Consider the following 20,809-nt stretch of genomic DNA (forward strand, 5'->3'; position numbering starts at 1 on the left):
TTACATTTAGTAAATATTATTCTTTAATATTTCTTACGTAGTTATTATTTTTGTTTGTATATGTATACACTATATATATAAATATAGATATTTTGCAAAGCAATAGTTTGGTGTGTGTAATAGTGCAAAATGTATTTAAATCTTATCAAGTAAAAAGAAACGCGAGTATTTATAGCATATAATGTAGAAAAAATGTACGTTATCAGAACGGAAAAATTCTAACTCTCTTTAAGTACAGACATTTTTGAAGAAACTGAAACATATGATACAGCGAGATAGGTTATGTTTTTGCACGTTAAAACGCATTATGATTTATGCTTCAACAATTTTTTAAAGATATTCTAATCTTTTCTATTACTCTATTAATTCTATTACTCTATTAATAAAACAAACAGCATGATTTCTGATGAATATAAACAACACAATACATGGAATAATATAGAAATAAATAATGATATTTACATGGTTTCTGTTACACAAAAAGATGACATAATTAAAATTTTCCTAACTAATCTTATTGAAATATGGATTGACACATTGACAAAAGAAATTATTTTGGATAGATGTCAGGTAATTATATATCTATACAATATGTACTTTATAACATTATATTACATTCTAAATAATTTTAATGTATTATTTATTATAAAACAAAGTGAATTAAATTCCATTTAATTGTTTCTTTTAGAAGTTAAATCGACTTTTAAATATTAAAGCTCTTGATTATAATGACATTATATTAAATATTTTTAACGATATGCCAAAATATATTATCAATGCAACTGTGGAACATATCGAGTTGCAAGTTCCAGTAGAACGTTGTTTAATGAAATTTGAACTAAATTTAACAAAAGGAACATCAGAAGATTTTTGGGATTTTATAACTAAACCTCTATGTATATCATCGATGGAAATTATTCATCAGCACAAATTTCTTTTAGATTTAATGAGAAGGAAAGATAAAGAAATTGCTGAATATAAAGCAGAAGGTGCAAAATTAATAAGAAGTATGTTTCCTTTGACATATTATGTTAAAAGTATAATTTTAATATAAGATTTCATGTTCTGTTAACTGATACAGAGAATATTGAAACAAAACCTTTTAAAGAGGAACAGTTCGAAGTAACTATTTCCAATCCAAATATTATTGATTGCACAAATGCATTCCAAAGCATGGTGAATTTTTATAATAAACTTAATTTACACAAACGTAGTACAATTCCTAGAGAATCTACAAGGTATTACTGAGCAAAACATTATTTCTTTGCAGAAAATTTAAAAAGTTGCAATAAAAGTTTATATAACTTCTGATATATTACAGCAGTAGCAATGTTAATGATGCTGATGACATGCACAAAATGGAGCAGAATATTATTAGTTCTGTTCAAAATGATGATAACAGTATGTGTAAACATGAGGATACTTTTATACAAAAGACCACAGAATCTATACATTCTGAAAATAAACAGCAAGGCAAAGATACAACTAACAAGAAAATAACTAAAAATAAAACAGGAACCACAAATATGGTACATAGGCCTAAACAGTTAAAAAAAGGTTTGAATGATTCTATATTGTGAAGTATAATATCTAAAATATAAGAAAATATTTTAAATACATATAATATTCAGAGGAAAGGCTAATTAATAAAGATTGATAGATATTTAGAATACTTTTTCCCCTTCTATATGTATTAGCTTAAACAATAATTAAAACAAAATTAGTAAAGATTAATTATAGTAAAGATCTTGATATATATATGTGTGTATAATAAATATATACAAAATGGAGTACCTATAATAGATTAATTTGTTCAAAACCAACGACGTATTATGTACGTCCTAAAATTCTAGGCTATTTGTACAATATGACCAATGATGCATCATATACACTTTATAACGAAATTAATGTTATCATTAAGTATTTAAAATGCAAAAGCACAACCAGGAATATAGAGATTTATAGACACAATGAAAATGCTCTTCCATTAAAAGATAAATGAGAGAAGTAAGAAATCATCATAGGAAATAATGATAATGATAATGACGATAATATGCAAGACAGCAATATAAATTACAATAAAATTGATAGTGAAAGTAGCAGAATGACATTAGGACAAGATAATGGAGGTGATGAAAACTTTCGTCTGAATATTATTAATAATATTTTATTTGAAAGTTATTAGAAAAATATATGTCTTATTTCACTAGAACTTGAACATCTACCTGAAATGTTACCCAGACGAGAGAATAAAAAGATAAAACGGAAAAGGTGTCGACAATGCACTGTCAATGGTTTACGGAAAGAAACTAATTACTACTGTTCTGGCTGTAGAGATAATCCTGGTTTGTGTTTAGGCAAATGTTTTAAGGAATATCATAAACTTACATGATATTTAACATTAATTTATAGATTTTAACTATACTTTTACCTACTTTTGCACAAAACAATGACAATAATTTTGTCATTTAACATACAGTTTTCTAACTTTTCCTATCTTTTAATATCAAAAAATTCCAAATGATATTATTTTTCATTTTAATTATATTTACTTCCAAAAGTACATTGACTGACGAATATGATACATCATTGGCTTTTTGCATCAATCATTTCTTGAGTAGTAACAGATTTTAAAGCAGTAAATTATATTTTATCTTCTTTTTTATTTTTACTTTAATTTTTTTCCTTCCTCTTATTTTGTTAACACAAAAAATTTCTGATATACAAAATTTATATTATAAAAAGATATATGTATGTATAGAACCTGATTTCAAATGAATTAATGATAATTAACTTTATTTGTATATATAAATTATTTATAATAATATAAAATATAATTGAATAACATTTAATTAATATATATATAGAATTTTAAGCCCTTTCTCTGGATATTACTTCAATTGTATATTTATATATCTATAAATTTGTTATTTTGATGTAAAATTGTACATACTGGAATACGAAATATGAATTTGTTACTTCAGAATATGAAGTATGAATTGCACATATGATTTACAAAAATAACTATTTTATTAAATAAATAATATATAATAATAAATATAATAATTATTTATGTAAAATTTATACGAAAAAGAATATATGCATATAGAAATATAAACTATTTATTATCTATTGCCTGTGTCTTTTTGTTTACTATTTATTTATTATACTAAAAACTATAATCTATTTTTAATAAAATTATATTATGTATATCGTGAGAAGCTATGTATTATGAATAATGAAATGTAATTAAAATGATTAAAAAAAAATAACTACTGGGCTCGTCCGGGATTTGAACCCGGGACCTCTCGCACCCTAAGCGAGAATCATACCCCTAGACCAACGAGCCATGTTGTATAGTATACTCTTTGGTAGAAATATCTTTCGTAATGGCGACTTCACTGTCAATTCAAAGTATCATCATTCTTATTGTTTAATGATAATTTCTCATCATATAGTACTTTACGTGCAAGATGGCGGAACGGAACCAACAAGATTTTAATAGGAGTGCATTGACAGTACGACGTGGGCGGGTAATTAACTTATATTATTATTAGCAGACAATTGAAGTGTTGTTTTAGTGAACTTTGTTCTATATACAAACTCTTACACGTCGTTTCCACTATCTAGGCTTGGTATACGGGACAACGAGCAGAAAAGATACCCGGAGGATTAGTGGGTGTCGTTGGTAATGATTGTACGAGTTTAGATTTGTCATATAATGAACTAACCTCTATCAGCTCTGTTAAACACTTCTGCAGACTACAGGAATTGATACTCGACAATAATAAACTGCGGGACCTAAAGACGTTACCTTGTATACCAAGTTTGACCACACTCAGTTTAAACAACAACAAGGTTTGTTTTGTTTATATTTTGCTACTTTTTGTGTTAGAGACAATATTTTCTTATATTAAAGTTGTCACTTATGGTATAAACACGAGTTACTTGACGATTGTATGTTGTGAGAATTATAGATTAAATGATTTTTCAGTGATCTTTTAAATATAATATTCTATTTTAGTTTTTTAGTCAGGCCAGTCAGTTATTTATATGCATGGCGTTCGATGTTATCTTGTAGAGTACGTATGTATATATGCACTTACATACATACTTAAGTACGTAGTTAGCAAAAGTATCTACGCAATTTTGATGAATGGTAAATAATAAACGTTAATTAATGTTCTTTAAATTTCATAGAATTGCTGAAAGAAAAATTGTCATCCGTTATAAAAGAATGTTTATTATCAACAAGACTTAAAATATTGAATATAGTAAGACGTTGGAGAGTAGTTAATGTAAAAACTATTTTTTTCAAATTTTAAAGTATTAACATAAAGTATTGTATGATGTACTTAATAATCTTAATTATATTATTCCATTTTTGAGCATTTTCGTTTACAATAAATTATGTATAAAATGTTTTATGTATAATTCGTGATATTTTATCTATGGACAAATTTCTTATTTATTTCAGTAAAATTTTATTTCGAAACATTCATCAAATACATTTCAATAGATTTTAGCATAATGCTGTGACGTGCTCGTTATCATGTATGACAACAGATTTATCTTTCAACGCGTTCAAATGTTATTAAATTTCTATTTATAGTAATATTATATGTGGTCAATTCGATGCTTAATTACAGGATGAACTTCTTTTTGATATTATCTTACTTTTCATTTCCAATGTGAATTATGTTTTTCTTTTTACAAAAAGATAACAGTTCTGAATGAAACCTGAGAATTTATTTTGCCTAATTTATTAAATGCTTTCCTGTAATTTCCATACAAATATTTTCAATACATATCAATAAAAGTTCAAAATATATAGCGCTTGAAAGAAACGCATATTTTTCTAACGAAACGCAATATGATTTATGTACTTTAACAAATCAACTAATTATTTATTTGAATATGCGCTAATATTCAAATAAGTTGTATTTACTTATGTATTGAGTTCGGAACGAATTTCCAAGTGTATGCAGATTCCTAAGAATATTTCGTCCGTTTTCCGAAAGTATGCAAAAAATCTCCGGGTTTGCCGAAAATGTCGAGATTTTCGAGCATGTCCGGGAATCCCGAAAGTGAGGGATTCTTAGTCTTGTTCTGTTCGATGTAACAATATTGTTGCACACTATTGTTTGGAAATGTAAACAAACTGGCTTTTTTATATGCGAATTCAAAATGAAGTATTATACTTAGATATTATTTATTTGGTGTATTATTTCCATTCTACCTTCCGAATTTTATAATTTTATATTGATGAATTAAATAAGTAAAAATTGGTAAATAAATAAATTTTATAATGATTTCCAAAAAGGTCTAAAAATCGAAAATTTGAAATCAAGGTCATATTCATTAAAATAAGTCTCGAAACGGATCTTCAAAATTTTCGGGAACCCCGACACTTTTTGAAAACCCGGATATTTTCGGAAATATCGATACGCTCGGGAATCCTATTCGACCCGATCTCGTCCCGACTATCGGCTTCTCGCATACCTTTAGTATTGAATACAAGAATAGATACATATTTTAATAGTTATACAATTATTTCTGTATTCTCTTTTTTTTTGGAAATCGCAAATGTTATCTTATAGATAAATTTAAAAAATCCAATAATTTCTATGTAATAAATTTTTTTATCAAAACTTTATTATTGTGAAAATTTATAGATATAGGTATACAAATTTTTTAACAATGGTTTTAATTTATTTTGTTTCTGACTTTTCTTCGTAAGACATGTCATTACAGTGTATCGTAAGGAAAGTTGGCCAAAAATGTGAGTAGATATAATGTGTTAAAGTAAGAAAAGAAAAAGTTGGTATAAACATGTATTAAAATGCATTTTTATGAAGATACAGTTTAGTACATTGGTACATTTTAGCTATCATTAAAACTGTGTTTGTGTTATACATACATATATATGAGTATATTATAATAATATAAACTATATATTTTTCCACATTTGCAGTTTCATTGCATTAAATCTTTTTTATGATAACATAATTATATATAAATAAATATATATAGAGAGAGATACAGTTTAGTACATTGGTACATTTTGGCTATTATTAAAACTGTGTTTGTGTTATACATACATATATACGAGTATATTATAATAATATAAATTATATATTTTTTCACATTTGCAGTTTCATTGCATTAAATCTTTTTTATGATAGCATAATTATATATATATATAGAGAGAGTATATTCAAATTTTTATTTTGCATATTAAAATACCAATTAACCTTTGAATACGGCCATGTATGTCATAAAAATTATTATGACGACTAACAATGGACAATATTACGCATATTTCGAACATATATTACTAGTTCGTGATTTTTTAATAGTTGTTAAAATGGCAATTCGCAGAAGGTAAAATAAAATGTTTTCGTTCATTGTTGAATTAACTGTACTCTCTTCGATCAGGAAACTCTTAAAGGAATAGCTTGTAACTGATTCATCCCGATTAAAATTCCGGACGTGTATCGATGATATACTTTTGGTATCTTATATCATCGAGAACGTTTAGTTCGATGACACTTATGCCATTCACCTTGTTGCGAATAAGTTGCGGTGATGTAATCAAGACGCATATTAACATATTTTCGTCAGCAACAGCATTATTTTATATAAATTAGCCAATTAATTAAAAACATTTACTATTCGTTTTTAGCATTTATTTTGTATTTAGAGTCGGACATATTTGTTTATCCATTATTATTTCAAAATAGCGAGTTTAAATCTGTTTAGTTAATTATATGTTTATTGATTGTTCATTATTATTTTGTATATCTTTATATATACAAAATATTACTTCATAAAATATAAAATTATAATCACTACCTGGCCTCCAACTTATGCTCATGGCTTAATATACCTTAAGCAAACTTATGTGTATAAAATAAAAAAATATTATACTAAAAGTAAAGTCAATGTGGAAAGGTCGTTGGTCGTAAAATGCAGCACATTTTGTACTGTGCATGCGTATCACACACAGAATGCGCTGTACTTCATTAGATAGTTGCAAAACTGCTGATACTATCGCGTCTATGAAGTTACGGTACTTCCTTCACTTAACGAAACATCGTGAACCACACGAAACTTATGCTGGCTGTGTTACGCTGGCCGATTTCTGTACGAAAATTAGATGCATGTTTTTATTTCCCAGCCCACTGATAAGACATTGCAATATTACGTAGTCTACAACACCCCGAAAAAGTTAAGCTACAAGAAGAAATATAAGGAGGCAATAGAACAAAATTCGTAAAAACCGGTGCAGTAGTTTCTGAACCTACTCAGTACAGACAAATAAAAGCTGCGCTGTTTCTTTATTAGGATAGTATAGATAAATAGAAATAAATAAAAGAGCTACAAATTAATTTGATAACTATATTATCCCGTTATAGCTATAAATAATGCGAGTTGTGAATTTTCAGTATTATGTATTTATTGTGTCATATATTTCGCCACTGTGCTACTACACGATACAGTCGTATCGTAAGCAATAATCTGTGAGAACTGAAAATATATAGTATTGCCAAGTATAATATTTAAAGAAACTATGACTTTATACATATACATATAAAGTTAATATATAAAAAGATATATATTATATTTATTATTATATATATTATATAATTATATATGATGTATACAAAATTCCGTATTTTAAATTACAAATTGCAATATATCGTGCTATGTTCTAAATAACAAAATTTTTAATATTTATATTTTTAATTTTGATGTTGAAATATTTAACATTTAGATGTTTAGCAATACATTTTGAATATTATTTGCAAATTTACTTAATTGCTCTTTATAAAATATTATAATAATTTCAATGTTTATTTAAAATCATATATATTGAATTTTGTGAATTTTAATTTAACGAATAATAAATAAATATTCTTGAAATAATAACAATAAGTTTAGTTTTTATAAAATAAACTGGTCTTAATTTATAAAATTATGACATATATATTAATGAAATGTATTATGTATTACAATATTTGAGTATTTAAAATGTACTTATATGTTTATAGAATTTAATTAATTTTATGCTATATGGTACCTCATTTAAATATAAATTAAATGTTAAACTAGATAGTATGTAATTCTACATGAATATTGAAAATTTTTTGTGATTATTGTGAAAAATTTTGTAGATAACAGACATAGATCACACGTTGAGAAGGATACAGGAATGTTGTCCAAATGTGGTGTATGTAAGCCTGCTTGGCAATCCAGGATGTCCCGATCAGTTGACTAATCCAACATCAACCGACGACGAGGATTATAATCGTTACAGGTTGTACGCGATATACGTATTACCTTCGACTCTTCGCTTTCTTGATTCACGTCCCGTAACGCGACATGAACGAAATGATGCCGAAAGACGAGGAAAATTTTCAAGGACTGTGAAATTGGCCCCAGAATTGTCACCGAAATTTCTTCCGAATCCGATTGAAGAGTTCGACGATATCTTTTTCAATGTTCATTATACGCCTTTGCCAAGGTCAATTCGCGATCCTCTTGATCACAAAGGTACGATTTTGATATGGTATATTTTATTATTTTTTAAGCATTTCCTTCTGTAAGAGAATTATTCCAATGAAGTTCAATATGTAATGATATTTCATTAAGAATTGATCATTCAAGAAAGAAATGGAGTAAAATATTTATTATATAATAACTAACAATGTGTAGAACTGATTTAATCTTAACACTAGAGATAAATGTATTTATCCTGTTAAATCTCAAGTAAGTAAGTGTTTGAACGTACTCCTATTATTAGTAAAGCAATGTGTTATGAAAATGCTGATTAGGAAATTAAGTCTAAAATGTATATAATGTATGTGCGTAAAATTGTATAAACAAAATTATATTCAGAGTATTTTATAAGTAAAATATTTACTTTATCTATCATTTATACTTCAATTCTAGTTTTTATTTCAATTTCATTTTTAATTCTCCGATAAAACATTATCTTTTAAATACCTAGTTTCTTTTACGAAATGTTAGATACAGTATCATCATTATTCAGTTTCAGTCTATTTACGTTATTTAAGAGTAAATTAAAATATTTCTGCAAACTTGTTTATAATAAGAATATTTTTGTTTCAGGAGCATTTGGAAAGTGTAAATATCGTTACTCAGGAAAAAATTCGGAAGGAAATCGGTTTATTTCAAATAACGATCTTTGAATTCCCATTTAGTAAGTCAAACTAATTTTTGGATGTAAGTTATGATAACTTTTTTTCCAATCAATGATAAAAACAGCGATGAGGCTCATAGAAACGTACTGAATGAAATGATGCACAATTTTTTTACCTTCTCGATATTTTTTCTTCTTTATTACCAAAAAATCTTATCTACGTGCCTGAAATCGCGTTTGTACGCATTCATCTGCTAGATGTTAATTTTTTATATAAATAAACAAATAAATATATATATACACACATCGAATAAAATATAAATTCACCATGAGTAAACATACAAAATTTTATTATCATGTACACTGGTATAAATAAATGTCCAAATTAGTATCTCTGTTTCTTTCCAATTGATCGAACGATTCGATCCGAGTGTTACGTGACACAGTCTCGAACGGAAACAGAAAACGTGCACGTGTCATGAATTCCAATACTTCGGTTCTTTCTTCCTGCTCATTGACTTTATTATCATAATTTAATATTATTGGTCCTTAAACGTACACAACATAGTCTTGCAACAATACGTTCTATGCGCAACAAATCGGTTTTTTTTTCTGACAAACAGCGAACAAATACAGCTCATCCAGCTGACACCCTCGTTTTTATAAGCATATTGACGAATTTTCATACTCGGTTCCTTGACACGTGTTTAGGAGAGAACTTACGTCGAAGGCAGTTTAAAATAGTCTCAATTGTTAACCCTGTATTTAGGAAGAACCTTATGGATAGGTACTTAAACGATCCATGTTACGCTCTATACTTGCCTATATGCAATAAACCGGAAACTCGGCATTGTAATAATTAATTAAGTACGGTTACGTCAGCCTTTCGGTTCATTCCGGATGCAATTAGTATTAAAAGGAAGTATACGCGGTTTCTTATATGTTTCGTATTATCATAAGCGTTTTCTATTGGCATACGCTTCTTTTTTTTTGAAACACTGATTTTTTTATTCTATTTAAGATTTTCATCTGTTGCCGAACAACTGATCAAAAGCCCCATGGCTTATTGTATATTGTGTAATCGTACGTGACTGTATAAATATAACATTTATATGATTACATATATTTCTATAGAATGGGAACCGGTCATATTTAATTCCTTAAATACACCGTTCCACCGGTCTGGCAATGCTCAGCGTGAGAAATCGTTTCAAGTATTGTACACACTGGAAGCATCTTTCTCTCCAAGAAAGGAAAGTGTCTACAATGCAAGCCACGTTCCAAACGCTAAAACTTTTTATTTATTCAATCAATGTCAAGTAAAATATATTTTATAAAATATATATATATCGTTTGTGTTTTTCTTTTCGTTCGCTGAAAGATAGAATTATTAAAATTTCATTCTATTGCTGCGATCGACGAGCCATTTTCCAAGAATGTGCACGTTTGGAACGAGGCCTTACTTACTCAAGTTTTATTTCCTACTTTCGATAATATGCTTGGCCACGAAGGATATTCATGTATGATAAATATTCAATAGTCATCACGCCTCGCGATTGGACGGATGCCCGCGATTAAAAAATTTTATTCCGCTATCATCGAAAAAGTTCTTATTCGAAGAGAAGGACGAGACACGCCTTTTTACAATATTGCACGAATTTTGCACGCCGATATATCGATGTTGACCATCTGGCTAGAATTTGTTTTACTCCGTAAGAATGGATATTACAAAAACAAAATGGGAGATTAAAAATTGACAGGTGATAACGAAGAAAGGTAATGAAAGCGATTAAACAAAAAAGGAAACGAAAGTAACGAAAACGTACAAGAAGGATACAGTGGTACAAAGAAAAATTACTCGAAGAAAATCGTATAAAGTATGATCTTTCATATCTACAGAAATCTAAACAAAAGAAAAACATAGTTCGAAACAATACCTACAAAGTAACATATCAAAAGCGAACGAAAACTGCGAAGTGAAATTCTAGTTGTCGCGCAGCTATGAACATTTACAAATTAGACTGGAATAATGGTAAGTACTAATTTTAGAACCAAGATTAGATTACTTGGAACTTGTTCGCATATGTCCAGAGCTAGTACCTCTTGACGGCCACATATGGTATTGTGTCCCGCAGAATTTAGAGTCTAAATTATAGACTGTGCTCTGTAAAGAGAATACAACGCGTCCGCATTGGCCTTAAAGGCACTGCTTATTTTTTCTTTTTCTTTTTTTTCTTTTTTCGAATGTTGCTTTGAAACTAATCGATGTGTAGTGTGTTTGCACTACCACGTATATACACGATACGTATATATTTAAGTTCAACTAGGCCGAAGCGTTTCCAGCTTCCTTGAGATGGAGACTCATAAGGTCTGCGAACGAACATGTCACTTAAGTACAAAAGAAATCACTAAGAGGCCACGACATGCTTAGGAGCTGCTGTTTTTCCCGTGATTATGCAGGTTTGGCCTCAAGGTCACGGCTCCCTCGACCCAGAAGTTAGGCCTTTCAAGCATGCTCTGCCAAAGCGACAGCTCTCGACCGGTTGCATCCATCCAGTCAACTGGTTTTCCGTAGTGTTTTCCTGGAAAGATTAATTAATTTCTTTAATATGTCAAATTATGACTATTCAAATTGAAAAATTTATATGTATAATCATGCAGTGTTATATTCGCATTAATGAAGAATAAGATATATTTTAAATATCGTTGGTTCTCACAAGTACGTGAAATCGATTTATTTAATAAATACTTTTTATTTAATTACGATTTATTTAATGGTGTAAAGCCCTGATAATCTAATATTGCAAATTCTTTATATGACCCCTTATAAAATTTATATAAGAAGTCTATATAAAAATCATGAGAGAAATGTTGTGGTATTCTGTGTGCCTTTATAATATCTTATAATATAGTATTAGTAATAATATATGTATATTGTATAATATGTACAATATGTATTAATAAACAATTTTGGAATATTAGATTTGAACATGAAATATTATATTTGTCTTATATCAATGATTATTATGTATTAACTAAATAGCGAACTAACTAACTTTAGTATACATGTACACAGATTTTAAAATATGTTAAAAATTGAAATGTGTTCAGAATGCAAAGCGTGTGTTTCGTTTATAAAAAAAAGTCATAGTGTTGAAAATTATATTTTAAATAGAAAAAAGAGATGGAAGATTAATATGCTTCTCATAGCATGACATAATGTACATATGAGTCATAATATATGAATCATAATAATTTATGATCGTTTTTATTACGCTATAGAACGATATATAAAATAAAAATCTTCAGTAGAATCAGAACTATATAAGGTGATTCGTCTAACATCATAAATTACTTAAAAATTGTTACATGAAAAGATCTTTTCAATTAAAGTCGCATGTTATGAATATAATTTTTAATATAGATTATCTTGAAGTTTTATAAATGAAATGTGTAATATTTCATTATATTTTTGAAAAAGGGGTGAATAACTAATTATTATGTTATGCGGATCAAAAAACGCTAATTTTCAAGATAGTCTCCAAATAATTTCTAATAAATTATATAATAAGTTTCTTAAATACTAAAATTGTAGTAAAACGTAAAATATAAGAGTACTTTGGGTTGTGGCAATATGTACCTGTGCCAAGGTTGAATCGAACTCCGCCTAGAAATTCGTTGCTGGCAATACGATCATGGTCCCAGACTGTCAATTCCAGTCCACGTTCTGCTAGTTCTTGTAGACTAACATCTTTATAAATGAAAGTATGACCCCATACTGGTGAACCACCAGATCTGCGAACTACTCCAGTCTTTTGTTTCCCTGAACGTCCCTTGTCAGGTAATAAATAACTGAAAGTATTTATAATAATAATAAACATGTAGCTTTTTCTGCCTTAAATACGTTACACGATTTTTTGTAAAGATAGGCGAATTTACTGATTTTTTGTCAACATAATATTATTATTTATTAATTTTGATTAATCTATATCAATTTTTACTGCTAGATGATGACTATCAAAACTTAGGGGAATTATTGATGTATATAAACAAAATTAATTTGTGGACTGTAATTCATAATTGTCATTTATTCTATTAAGAAATATTGATTTGTTTCGTTTCTTTTGATACATTTTTGAATGATATATATATTCATTATCATTAGAGGTTTGAAGCTATTTTTTTGTATTGGAAATATTTACTTACTGTTAATGACGTTTATAATATAGAAATAAAAAGTTTATATGTATAAACCTTAGAAAGAAAATTTAATGTAGGAATAAATATATTTAAGAGCTTGAAGTTATAAGCTATTTTGTTTGAAGCTATTTTTTTGTACACTTTTAGAAATATTGGAAATATTTACTTACTGTTAATGACGTTTATAACATAGAAATAAAAAGTTTATATGTACAAACCTTAGAAAGAAAATTTAATGTAGGAATAAATATATTTAAGAGCTTGAAATTATAAGCTATTTTGTTCGAAGCTATTTTTTTGTATACATTTAGAAATATTGGAAATATTTACTTAGTGTTAATGACGTTTATAACATAGAAATAAAAAGTTTATATGTACAAACCTTAGAAAGAAAATTTAATGTAGGAATAAATATATTTAAGAGCTTGAAATTATAAGTTATAAAAATCAAAATACTATATATACCTTCTAGTTTACAGAAATATATCTAGTTTAGAGAAATATATAATTGAAATTATTTTTAGTTCTTTACTATCCTTTTTCAAAATTAGATGAAATTAAGTGTTTAAATGAAATTAGAAGTAAATTGTACATTGATATTTCACTAATAATTATGGTATACCTTTTACAAAACGGATCACATGTTCCTGAATTCTTTGCTCTGGTTTGTAAATTTCTTGCTTCCTTTACAAGCACGTGTAATGCACCGCGACTCCAATTCTTCTTCGATTTAGAAACACTACGCTCTGTTCCTATTTCCCGATCTCGTTCTAGTTGTGTAGGATCTGGTGGTACGAACTTTAGACCGACGATTACCTCACCTTTGTATGCAACAGGGTCGTCGAATGGTTCTGTCTAAAATTTATAATTACAATGAGTATTGAATACATAATTATTGAGAAACATATTTTTATCGTTTAAAATCATTCGAATCGTATGAAGAAATTTTGACAGGAAGAACGATGCAATACTTTTGTGTAATACTTCGATATATATCGTTTTATATGTATTGTTTTTATTGTTTTATAGGGGATGTTTCGCTTATTTTGTCAATAGAAAAAAATGTACCAAGACAAAATTAATTGACTCAGAACGACGTCTGATTCGTGATTTTCGTTTCTAAGCTCTCAAGTTTATCAACATATTTTTATACGGGATTAGATATTCTGATATATTTCGATCGTTGTGTCTGTTTACTCTCAATAAAAAAGTATCAAGACTTTTGTGTCTGAGAACCATTAGTATAAAAGATATTTTAGCTTTAATTTTGTAAAACTTATCGTATGAAAGACAAGGGAAACATAACCACAGGAATAATGCTCTGTATCTTTTATTGTCTCTCGTACGATAAATAATAATTATGGAGTAATTAGAGATCAAGACGATAATAAAATAAAGCAAGCAATATGTTTCAAGTAGATTTTAATAATAGTAATACTTCAAGTATTCTCAAATTTTGGGGATAATTCCTCTTATTTTAAGATGCAAATAATTAAAAAGAAGTGAATGGCTAATTAAAGTAAATATGCAAAGTGTAATACTAATTATTCGATAAATTATATGCTGCAATACTGTATAGTGATACAAATTGGAGGTTTCTAGCAAAGATTCTAGTTCTTGCACATGCAAATGCATCATAAAATTGTGTAGTTAGAAGTTAGTTTGCAAGAATATCACGTATTTCCATAGAAATGCTTTCTTCCTTCATGCTACTGTTCAAATTTGAATTTTTTGCATGTAAATGAATAGCCGAATAGGAATAATTTGCCAGGTAGTATAATAACTCGTGCAATATTGCATTCTTACCGCGAAGTGTGTCAATTAGCTTTATTAACGCAAATAAAAACAAATAAAAAGAGGCTCTAATTACATACTGGAGAATAATTGAGTCAGTACGAAGACTTACTTTCCCCGGCCCATTCTCGCCGCGCTTTTATATCTAGAATGATCTGTATTGTGTAAAATTGTGCGCATTGTGTAAAATTACTGAAAAAGAGATACAACGCGAATCAAAAAATTCCCCTAACTAATAAATCTTAAATCGAAGATGAGTTTTGTTTCTATTAGTGGCTAAGCTTATCAACAAATTTTGGGAAATGGGAAAAAATTATCTTTATTTAGTTACTTATTAGAAATAAAAAATTCTTTCAGCAAATATGCAATTAGTAAATATTAATTATTATTAAAATTGATTTTTCTATTTACTACGAGATATAGAGGAGAAGCACGAGTAGTTGATGTTTTTAATTTACGATAGATATTAGATCATTTAAGCTAAATGCATTTCACGATTTACCATTATACGTACAAGAAACTAATATCTTAAAATAATAATCAGCTATTTTATTTGTTTTCTTTTTTCATCTCCTCTATCTTAAAGTCTAAACATATCGATATTTAATAATAATAGATTTCTCGTTAGTCGCCTTGTATCTCTTCCGGTAATAATAAAACATTTCGTACATTTATGCTTGGTAACGTACTTGTGCTAGACAAGCTGTCGTAAACTTACTCGTTCCTGAAGCGGGTACCATTTCGGTGTGGGATCGTCGAAGATTTTGTTCTCCAGGGGCATTCGAACCTCGCCAAGGAAATCGTTGCGTCCAAACATGTCTGAATGCCAAACTGTCAGCCACAAGGTTCTGGTTTCTAGGCCGCTCAGACTCATATGGAACTGAAATGTCGTGGTGACGAACCATCCAAGCTCTAACTTTCATGCAGGAACAACGGAGCAACAGGCAAAACATTTGTGCTCAAGACTGGTCTCAAATGAAAAAGCTTACCTTCAATGTTTCGTTAAACTCTGGATTCAACGTGTGTTTCTTCACTTTAGTTTTCCGTTTGCCGCTCTTCGACTTGTCCGGCAATAAGTATACCTTCACGTATCTGTTGAAGTAGGTTATATCAAAGAAGAATGTAATTTTATAGGAAATTGTTGGTTTTCGATGTACATAAAGTTATTTAAATTATTATGTTCGTTGAAAGATAATTTTTATAGCAATAGAGATATAAATTTAATAAAATTTTGGAAATATGTTTCTAGAATATTTACATTGCTTTTCTTTTAAATTGATCGTCTAGAGACGCATTAATCACTATAATAAATTACAGATCATGTTTTATAATTTGTGTTTCATTGAAATTTTTTAATTTCCTTTGTATAGAAGAAACTGCTTTTGCTTCCACAACATAAATTATTCTGATTATACATATACTCTAATATTATACATATTATATATAATAATATAATATTATACATATCTAATTATACATGTAACTCTACATATTACAGTATAAAATATGTTATGAATTCATGGTTCTTTGAAATAATAAAAATATTAAAAAATATGTAGATAATATTTATAGGTGGTATTTAGACATCAAGGCAGTGAAATGTGTATAATGGTGTAAAATGGATGACACGTGTATAGATATTTTTAATGCAAAATTAAATTGTTTATAATCTGACAAGTACATCTCATCAATCTATAACATAATTTGGTAGAGAAATTTTCTTCATTATTTTGATATCTAGAATTACTTTTTATAAATATCACCCAAATATTTTTAACACTACATATTCCAAGTTATTACAATTTAATTATGAATCTTGTTTTCTCTTGATTTTTGAAAATATGCTTTTGTAATTATTGTCTTTTCACCGATACTAAAGTAGTCAGGAATATTTGCAAAAAGGACGCTAAGAATTATAAATAAATTTGAAATATCGATCCTATTATACAGTTTTTTCTAAACATTCCAACTTCTCACGATATTCTGATATATTTCTTATGATATTTTACCAAGGAATACGATTAAAGAAATTTCTAATTTTTCTGATAAATTTGTAAAAATTTCAATCTGTTGTGCATATAGTATGTTGTAGAGTAGTGTTCGTTGTCTGATATATTACGTCTGTAAGAAAAGAAATGTACTAACGTGTTGAAAACTCCTACAAATTGGCAATAACTATTCATAAGTAAGAGGATAATTAGTTTTTTTTTAATGATATATATTATATAGTGATTAATTATATTGGGCGAAACATGTAATCGGTAGCATTAATCTGGCAAATGATTTTTCTTTCATGAGTCATGCGTTACTTACGGATCGGATCGTTTGCGTTTTACGTCAACAGGAGCTAGATTTTTGCATTTTGTTACGTGCACCTCGAATGTTAGGTGCTTATAATCGTATTGCAAAGCGAATTCGACTTCTCCTGTGACGACAACCGAGCGACAGCACCGTCCTTCACCAGCACCGCTATAAACCGACGCCATAGAATCTGAACGTGCCTGAAAAATATATATTAAGTATTTATGTATATTCATATTCCAACAACGCAAGATAATTTGTAATCAATAAATATAGCAAAAGGAATTGCGGATAACAGTGAATCGGAAGTTTTCTTCTTCCTAACAACTCTTTTTCCTTTAACAGCCTCTCTCAGACAAGTTTTCGTCTTTAAGAAACTCATAAGAAACTTCAAGAAGATCCTACTAGAACCAACAATATAAACTATTATAAACCACGTCATTGTATCACGCCAAATGAAGTTACTGAAAATTCTCAACGAGAATTGATTGTAAATATTCTAATAAATAAATAAAAAAAAAAAAGAAACTCAAATTTGGAAATCGTTACAGTATGGTTTCTTGGTAGATGATCATTTTTATTTATGCTTATGCGCATCTATATTAAGAAGGTATTTCTTCTATACGTTTTTCTTTATTATCTACGTATTATTTTAAAGACAATATTATATTAGACAATATTAAGACAATATTAAGACAATATTATATTAAAGACAAATTTAAAATCTTTCAAACCAATTACTTTTAGTTGTAGATCTTTTCTTTTCTTTAGTGTCTAAAACAACACTAAACACGCGTCTTTTATACATATTTTTCAATGTACAATTAAAGGAAATAAAGAGTTTTATCAAACTATCTGGACAAATTAATCAGTGAAAAACATTTTTACGTCATGATAGAACCACACGTAATATGATATAAGCACGTAGAATGACGCCTTAGTTATAAATATGCAGAACCAGGAAAATTCGATATTTTACAAATTCCAGGAAATTTTTTAGACAAAAATAAAATCAGTTTAAATAAAAGAAAATTCTATTTTAAAATATCTTTGTTGTATTCGTAATCAGATATAAAATACGCTCGCCTCTAATTCAACATTTAGTATTCCAATAACACATTAGATTTAAAGCTGGTTTAAATTTGGTACTTACTCCAAGACTCGACAAAGATGCACGGGTTGCAAGGTGTCCAGAATGTAGTCCGGAATCCATGTCATCTACATCGATCACTGTGTGACTAGAGCCTGCTCGTGATCCTGCACCGATGATCGGAGTACTACATGCTTCTGACAAGCTACTTCCATCATCTGTAATATAAAATATATGAATAATATAATTAGACACGTTTTTTTATTTAATTAGACACGGTTTTTATCTTTCTAAAGGGTTTTTCGTTTTCGTTTCAAATTTCGCTTGTATTTAAACAATATTTATATTTCCATTCGATAGAAGAGTGCAATCTGCAAGAAAAATACAAAATTCATAAAATATAAGTGTTTTTATAAAAATCACAATAATTTTTTTTAACCGTTTTTTATCATAATCTAACAATTTTAAAAATAATATATTTGTTGAATCTACAATTTACTACAAAATAATTTCTTCGCAGAGATTTAAACTACTTTAATAAAAATAAGAAATTATGTATCTCCGCTAAAAGTACAAAGTTTAATGATTGCAATATTTTACATATTTAAAATGTACGGCTTTAGGCCTAGAACAAGAAACGAATGTAGTAAAAAACTAGGCAAATTATTAGAAAATTATAACACGATAAAACTGACTTATTCCATCCTCAGAGTTGTTATCGCAGCTTTTCTGCTGGCCTGATTTTCGTATTTGACACTTGGGAAACAACTCGGAATACGAAGATAAATTCCTCCGTTCGTCCGATTTTCTAATCGTATGTTTTGAAAATATTTCTGGGAAGGAGGATTCACTGTCGCTTTCAAACTCCTTCCTCTCGTCAGAGTCATTCTTCTTATTAGTTTTAGAAAGCATCGTTAAACTGCGTTTTATACCAAACGAAGGACTACTCGGTGTATAAGTCGTACCTTCGGAACTTATAAAATTAATTGTTAATGCACTTTTCTCCAATCCTCTGGGTCTGTAATTACTTTCCTGTATCAATGCACGACTACCATCGACGTTTGCTGGAATTTCATTCTTTGTCAACGAATCATCCGATGCCATTCGTTTCATCTCCATCTGATCCTTTTTTCTTTCCAAATCTTCATTTTGTAAAATCTTCTCATTTGATGATTCTTCTTCGACGCGATTTCTACATTTAGGATAACAAGATGCACCGCAACAGTCAAAGAATAAATTGGAAGTGATACGTCGCGCTAGATCCCTCACGGTCCAGGACCGATTTGGCACGTTGAAAGTGGTATAACCAGTAGCCTTTGTCATTTTCACGCGCGATTTTCTCGTTCTGCGCCCTTCGAACACGTTGGAAACTTCTCCACGAGCAACCCGTTGCTTGCAACACTTTCTTTTGCTTGGAGAATCTGCCGGAAGTTCGCTTCGATAACTTCCAACGGAGGAGATACTTTGCCACGAGGCAGTGTTTCATGAAAACCTGCCTCGTACGTTTCGATCGTTCTTCCTATTTTCTTGATAATTCTAATGAAATAGAATATCGTCAGTCGGTGAACAATTAGAGATGTGCATTAGGATCGTTTTCGGTGTCGAACTTCGTTAAATGCCACTCGTATTCGTTTTCGTTCATTGCGATAGTTACGTGCAGGTAATTTTGTGCAATTTCTCGCGCAATTTCGCGATCAACCCTTGGGCAATTTACGCGAAATGGTGGAACGAAATGCAAACAGAAGCGAAACATTCTCGATACTAACGAGTTCGTTTATGTCCATGGCCGTTTCTGATAATGTAGCGAGGGGAACGAGCACTACGATAAAACTGATTTTTGCTTCCTGTTTTCCGTCCTGAATGTGTAGGTGCTTTCACGTTCAAGGTTCCGCCTCCATGGAATTACGATAAGGGACAAAATTAAAATATGTTTGAAAATTTCCTACGAAAGACACGATTGCTCAGATTGTTCAATTTTATTGTTATACAAAGGTTTGGAGTACAGTTTCTACGGCAAGTACGATGTGGTCAATGATAATTAAATAAGTATGGGAAAATTCAAAATACAAAAGTGGACAGAATGAATGGTTTGATAAAACAATTTGCTACCAAAATTTCATTTTCTATATTATATTTATAAATCCAATAGTGATATATTAATTATTATTCCGTGATGTAGAATAATTGTATTAATTTAATTATTAATATACTGCGGACATCTGTACATTTTCTGGAAATTTATAGATGCAACAATATAC

At 28.9% G+C, this 20,809-nt stretch overlaps 2 protein-coding genes, 1 long non-coding RNA gene and 1 other non-coding gene across 12 annotated transcripts in view; 2 read left to right on the plus strand and 2 right to left on the minus strand.

The window, feature by feature from the left end:
• Nucleotides 1-20,809, plus strand: part of LOC126918242 (uncharacterized) — a 487,823-nt gene that overhangs the window by 53,850 nt on the left and 413,164 nt on the right. The window lies entirely within an intron of this gene.
• Nucleotides 73-3,857, plus strand: LOC126917945 (non-homologous end-joining factor 1-like). Of its 4 annotated transcripts, none has more exons than XM_050725428.1 (7): nucleotides 73-570; nucleotides 689-1,007; nucleotides 1,082-1,238; nucleotides 1,322-1,557; nucleotides 2,211-3,533; nucleotides 3,631-3,688; nucleotides 3,762-3,857. In XM_050725428.1, the coding sequence occupies exons 1-5, from the start codon at nucleotides 397-399 to the stop codon at nucleotides 2,390-2,392; spliced, it is 1,068 nt and encodes a 355-aa protein (XP_050581385.1). In that variant the 5' UTR covers nucleotides 73-396; the 3' UTR covers nucleotides 2,393-3,533; nucleotides 3,631-3,688; nucleotides 3,762-3,857. The 4 variants fall into 4 exon arrangements, with proteins under 4 accessions (XP_050581385.1, XP_050581393.1, XP_050581408.1 ...); XM_050725436.1 differs by having other exon boundaries at nucleotides 1,325-1,557; XM_050725451.1 differs by lacking the exons at nucleotides 3,631-3,688; nucleotides 3,762-3,857 and having other exon boundaries at nucleotides 1,322-2,129; nucleotides 2,211-2,359.
• On the minus strand, nucleotides 3,278-3,349 carry Trnap-agg (transfer RNA proline (anticodon AGG)). The gene has a single exon. It is a non-coding gene; the product is annotated as a tRNA-Pro (tRNA).
• The window catches only part of LOC126917378 (uncharacterized), a 95,364-nt gene continuing 84,054 nt past the window's right edge, over nucleotides 9,500-20,809 (minus strand). For 3 of the 6 annotated variants that reach the window (XM_050724182.1, XM_050724162.1, XM_050724152.1), the window contains exons 12-19: nucleotides 18,615-18,769; nucleotides 17,474-17,661; nucleotides 17,306-17,335; nucleotides 16,150-16,252; nucleotides 15,879-16,040; nucleotides 13,989-14,221; nucleotides 12,807-13,018; nucleotides 9,500-11,748 (exon numbers count right to left, since the gene is read on the minus strand). In XM_050724182.1, the coding sequence (XP_050580139.1) occupies nucleotides 11,594-11,748; nucleotides 12,807-13,018; nucleotides 13,989-14,221; nucleotides 15,879-16,040; nucleotides 16,150-16,252; nucleotides 17,306-17,335; nucleotides 17,474-17,661; nucleotides 18,615-18,769 (1,238 nt within the window). In that variant the 3' untranslated portion in view covers nucleotides 9,500-11,593. The remainder of the gene's footprint in view (nucleotides 11,749-12,806; nucleotides 13,019-13,988; nucleotides 14,222-15,878; nucleotides 16,041-16,149; nucleotides 16,253-17,305; nucleotides 17,336-17,473; nucleotides 17,662-18,614; nucleotides 18,770-20,809) is intronic. The other 3 variants (XM_050724191.1, XM_050724173.1, XM_050724201.1) reach the window with 3 other exon arrangements.

The sequence above is a fragment of the Bombus affinis genome, chromosome 1, assembly GCF_024516045.1.
Source record: "Bombus affinis isolate iyBomAffi1 chromosome 1, iyBomAffi1.2, whole genome shotgun sequence".
Taxonomy (NCBI): Eukaryota; Metazoa; Arthropoda; class Insecta; order Hymenoptera; family Apidae; genus Bombus; species Bombus affinis.

Excerpts from the sequence above, each read along its gene's own strand:
- LOC126917945 (XM_050725428.1), top strand. The coding sequence starts at position 397 with ATGATTTCTGATGAATATAAACAACACAATACATGGAATAATATAGAA. Across the intron at positions 571-688 it reads TTATTTTGGATAGATGTCAG|AAGTTAAATCGACTTTTAAA; the intron begins GTAATTATATAT and ends TGTTTCTTTTAG. Across the intron at positions 1,008-1,081 it reads AGGTGCAAAATTAATAAGAA|AGAATATTGAAACAAAACCT; the intron begins GTATGTTTCCTT and ends TAACTGATACAG.